The sequence below is a fragment of the Malus domestica genome, chromosome 07, assembly GCF_042453785.1.
Source record: "Malus domestica chromosome 07, GDT2T_hap1".
NCBI lineage: Eukaryota > Viridiplantae > Streptophyta > Magnoliopsida > Rosales > Rosaceae > Malus > Malus domestica.
Genome location: NC_091667.1, coordinates 31,057,871 through 31,062,641, shown reverse-complemented (window position 1 = coordinate 31,062,641; position 4,771 = coordinate 31,057,871). Strand labels below are relative to the sequence as shown.

The 4,771-nt window shown below is 38.8% G+C and overlaps 1 protein-coding gene across 1 annotated transcript; it reads left to right on the top strand.

The window, feature by feature from the left end:
- Positions 1-314: 314 nt before the first annotated feature.
- Positions 315-4,555, top strand: LOC103432929 (uncharacterized). The gene is made up of 5 exons (XM_008371156.4): positions 315-857; positions 1,622-2,555; positions 3,118-3,213; positions 3,519-3,655; positions 4,066-4,555. The coding sequence occupies exons 1-5, from the start codon at positions 616-618 to the stop codon at positions 4,253-4,255; spliced, it is 1,599 nt and encodes a 532-aa protein (XP_008369378.1). The 5' UTR covers positions 315-615; the 3' UTR covers positions 4,256-4,555.
- The last annotated feature ends 216 nt before the right edge of the window (positions 4,556-4,771 follow it).

Sequence of the window (4,771 nt, the reverse complement as noted above, 5' to 3'; positions counted from 1 at the left end):
ACACATCAATCTTCCCTCAAGGCCTAATCAAACTCCTACTCGACAACAATGATGTTCGAGGAAAATAGGTCACCGGCCATATCACCTTGCTCCTCAGCCTTGTCACTGTGAGAATGTGAGGACATTTCGACATCGATGAGGAACCAAATCATACAAGAGCTTGTACAGAATTGGCCAGTCTCTTGAGAGAGAGTAGGGGCTACTCTTCATATCAAAGGGGCATATTATTAAAATATTTCTTAAATAAAATTGTAATTAACATTATATTTATTTTTTATACAAACGATAGATGGAGCAAGCACACAACCTCTACTAATGCAAGAGAAAATTCACGATTAAGCTACAAACTCATTGATTCTCATTTAATTTTGATGAACTGATGCAAATCAATGATAAAAAATAATTATATATAAAAAAAATAAAATAAATTCCACCACGGCATATAAAACCTCCTTTTAATTTTGTATATAAAATTAGTAAGTTTGGAGGGTAAACTGGAATGTCGATGGTGTCTGTCAACCCGGTTAGGCCAAATTCCAAAGAGTGCTGAAAAATCCTAAAATCCTATGATTCTACATCGTTCCTTGTGATTGATAAACAACGTTGTCAGACAAAATGGGTCACAGAGATCTGCCGTCTCCAAATTCAAATGGATATTTTATAATCTTGATGCTGATGCACTTGATTATTTTAGCCCGAGCTTCGATCCATGACTACCAAGACGAGTCCTTCATCCGTCGTTCCAATTCCTTCTTCTTCCATGGCGGAAGTGAAGGCCTTTACGCTTCCAAGCTCGACTCTGGCAACGACAAGTCCAGCTCTGAGGATAGGCCCCTCAATGGCAAGTCATTCATCAGGTAAATTGATAAAGTTTCCGCCTTTTTGTTCTTTATCTGTTTTTTTTTTTTTTTTGGGGGGGGGGGGGGGGGGAATAATTGATGGGTTCTTTGTTTTTTCCTGATTGCGATTGGTTTTTTGTTTTGTTTGAGAAGAAGATATTCTAAACTAATCTAATTTATGGAGAGGTGGGTTAAAACTTGGGTGCAAGGGGGTGGATACATTGTCATAGCCAACTAATCCGCATTTGCTGGTTGGTAAACTGATTAGGAAAAGTTGAATTTTTTAGTGAAAATTGAATTGGCTTTGTGTTGGTGTCTGTTGAAAGCTGCGGTTTATGGATTAAATGTGCAATTTATTATGCAGTGATTGATTTGTTTAAATGAGGGTTGACAATTGAAATGCCAGTTCTTGATTGAAATCTGGTGAAAAAATAATGAATATAGTTGAGAGGATGCCAGTTATAACGCTAATCTAGGTCCCGTTTGACAACCATTTTGTTTACATTTTTTTGTGCTAGAGATAGAGGGAAAGTATATAGGAGAATGAAGGATGGAGAAGGATGGAGGGATGTGGTGGGAGGGAGGAGAGAGAAATGAAGGAGATTATACGAAAATTAAAACTTGAAAACAACTTAGAATGAATATAATGAGAGAATGTCACATATGGCTGTTCTATGGGAAATTCTTAGTTAACCATTTTCAATCAGAAGTATTTGTAGGTTTTTGTGTATAAACAAAACATTTAAAAGGGTTTTGTCTGTCCTTGCCATATGTTAATGCAGGTTCGAATCAATCATCTTTCGAAGAACCAAGGAATCTGCTGAAAAGAAGAATGAGATGCAGCAGAGGACTGGCTTAGTCGAGGCTATTGTTCTTGAGGTTAGGGACAGGGAGAAGATTGGGGGTTCTTATTTGAACTCCAATGCAATATGCTGCACCCCAGAGCTATCCAAGGACGGTTCTTGCAAGGTGGGAGAGGTTATCATCCAACAAAACCCAGACAACCCTGATGGGCCAAAAAGGATTCAGACCTTCTTCGAGGGGAAGAATGAAGAGGCTAATATGGATATCCAAACTATTGAAATCAACAGCACTGGAATGTACTATCTCTATTTTATGTTCTGTGATCCAGAACTTGTCGGCACATTAATCAGTGGAAGAACTGTTTGGAGGAACCCTGATGGTTATTTACCTGGAAAGATGTCCCCATTGATGACATTTTTTGGCCTAATGTCTTTAGCTTATCTAGTCCTCGGTCTTTTCTGGTTTCTCCGCTTTTTACAGTATTGGAAAGACATAATACAGTTGCACTACCACATCAGTGCTGTAATTGGACTTGGAATGTGTGAAATGGCCCTTTGGTATTTTGAATATGCAAATTTCAATTCCACTGGAAGCAGACCAATGGGAATTACCATATGGGCAGTAACCTTCAGCGCCGTTAAAAAAACTGTCTCCCGGCTTCTCCTTCTGGTGGTTTCAATGGGCTATGGTGTTGTGCGGCCAACTCTCGGTGGTATAACCTCGAAAGTACTTCTCCTTGGTGTGATATATTTTGTAGCATCAGAAGCACTTGAGCTTGTTGAGCATTTGGGGAATATCAACGACTTTTCTGGAAAAGCAAGGCTTTTTCTGGTGCTGCCTGTTGCTCTTTTGGATGCCTGTTTTATTCTTTGGATCTTTTCCTCGTTATCTAAAACTTTGGAGAAGCTTCAGGTAACCTTATTTTTCATGTCCATCGATACATTGACATCGCTTACTGTCTCCAGTAGTTTACAATTGCTAAGGGAAGGAAATAAGTTATTCCGCTTATCATTAAGGTTGAAGAGTTATGCAGGTGATATATGGACATCAAACACAGTATGTGCTACATTTTGGTAAATATTGAATAATTAATAAAATTAAGAAACCTTATCAGCTACATGAATATAGTTATTGGCTTGACTTTTGTCTGCACATTCGTTAACTAACAGGCATTGATATTTCCTATCTTGGATGTTTGAGCATCATAGAAATCTAACCAACAGTTTTTCAATTCAAGGTGCACAATTGAATCCATTCTGTATTTTACTGCATGACTGCCGCTGAAAAAATATTTTAGTGCTTAGGAACACGGTACCATCTATGTATATGAGAATGTTGACTGTGGAATATGTATTGTTCGTTATGCTTCTGTTACATACATGGAATGATTCATTAGCATGCGCTTGAATGGAACACTCTGTATGTAGCTTGAGGAAACTAAGTGAATATGGCCCTTTGTCTACTGTGCACACAGATTCGAAGAAGCATGGCCAAACTTGAGCTGTACCGAAAGTTTACGAATTCTCTTGCAGTATCAGTGCTGCTCTCTGTTGCTTGGATTGGCTATGAGGTTGGTTTTGTTTTGTTTCTTTTCCTTGGTCCGCTATTTCTTTCTTCTTCTACCGGGCTGTCAATTTAATAGTGATTTCGCTTCAATCTTTCTGTAAGAAAAGGTCACAAGTATTTGATTTATTAGTGACTGCATTTGGCTAGACAATTTTATAGCTTTTTTAACCAGCCACAAAATTGCTCTATTTGCCGCCTGTCTGATTTTTTCGTAAGTATGTCTCGCATGCTCCTTTCTATTCCTTTACTTTGTGTACAATGGTAAGATTTGTATGATTAAGAATTAAACTACTGACCTTTGTCTTTCAGTTGTATTTCAATGCCACTGACCCGTTGAGTGAGCTGTGGCGAAGAGCCTGGGTCATCCCAGCTTTCTGGACTTTGCTTGCTTATTTGCTGTTGGTGGTGATATGTATTCTTTGGGCTCCATCTCACAACCCAACCGGGTACACTCTAAATCCTTGCCTCCCTTTGAATGCATGCTGCAAGTTTCTGTGTTTTCTTCAGCTGGCTTTCGCTCTCATGGCATTTGTAAACCAGCTAACATTATTCGATTGAATGTCTTAATAAATTCTCCTAATCATGCATTAAAATGCTATTTGGGTGACGTTTATGAGCCATTCCGGAGATGAGCGAGCATAGGAACAGACCAGAATAGAAAATCTACTAGATATCGTATTTCATTTTCATTAAAGTTCGTGACATAATGTCCCAAGCTTCAACTCTACAAACATATCCAAAACGATTAAGTGCCGAATTTTTTCCTTTGTATAGAATGCGCTAGCTTCAGCTTTGTTAGAAATTTCTAATACACCTGGTGAGGATACTAACTGTTACTTAATACGAGCTTCTGCAGATATGCATACTCGGAGGAGACCGCGGATGACTTTGATGACGAGGGTATCTCGCTCACGGGAAGTGGAGTTAAGGTGGCGGGCGGAGACTTGGCAACCAAGCTAGAAAGAAAGGAAAGGAAGGCGTCGAGTGCAGCAGAACATCACGTGTTTGGGCTTGGGGAAGATGTAGAGGAAGACAAGAGAGAATAAGGACCGGCTTTTCTTGCTATATTCCATTTGAGTCTCTCTGGATATCAGCATTCATTTGCAGGAATATATGTCTTCACCAATACTGTCAATGTCTAGTAGAAAGCTGTAAGGTTTGAAGAGGAGGAGGTGGTGTGAGGTTTGTGTAAGAGAAAGTAAATTAGACCCGAAAATTAGACGGAAATTAGGCTCTCATGTAAAATGGGCAGAATTTTCGGTGATCTGCAATGTATCTCCTTATTTATATTTCTTATCATGTGATGGGAGGTACATCGCGTTATGAAAGAGATAGATTGACAGAAATATTCAAACTATCTATATCGCAAATATTTCCCGTAACTAAAGAGTTTTTAATCGGAAATGTTGGCTAGAACCGACGTGTGAGTAATTAAAGAAGTAAAAAGGGGATGGGAGAGAGGGGCCCACTTTTATTGGACTCTTAGGCCTGGTTTGGTACTGAGGTGATTATGAAAAAAAAATAGTATTTTTTTGTGTTTGGTAAACATTCAGCTTCAGTTT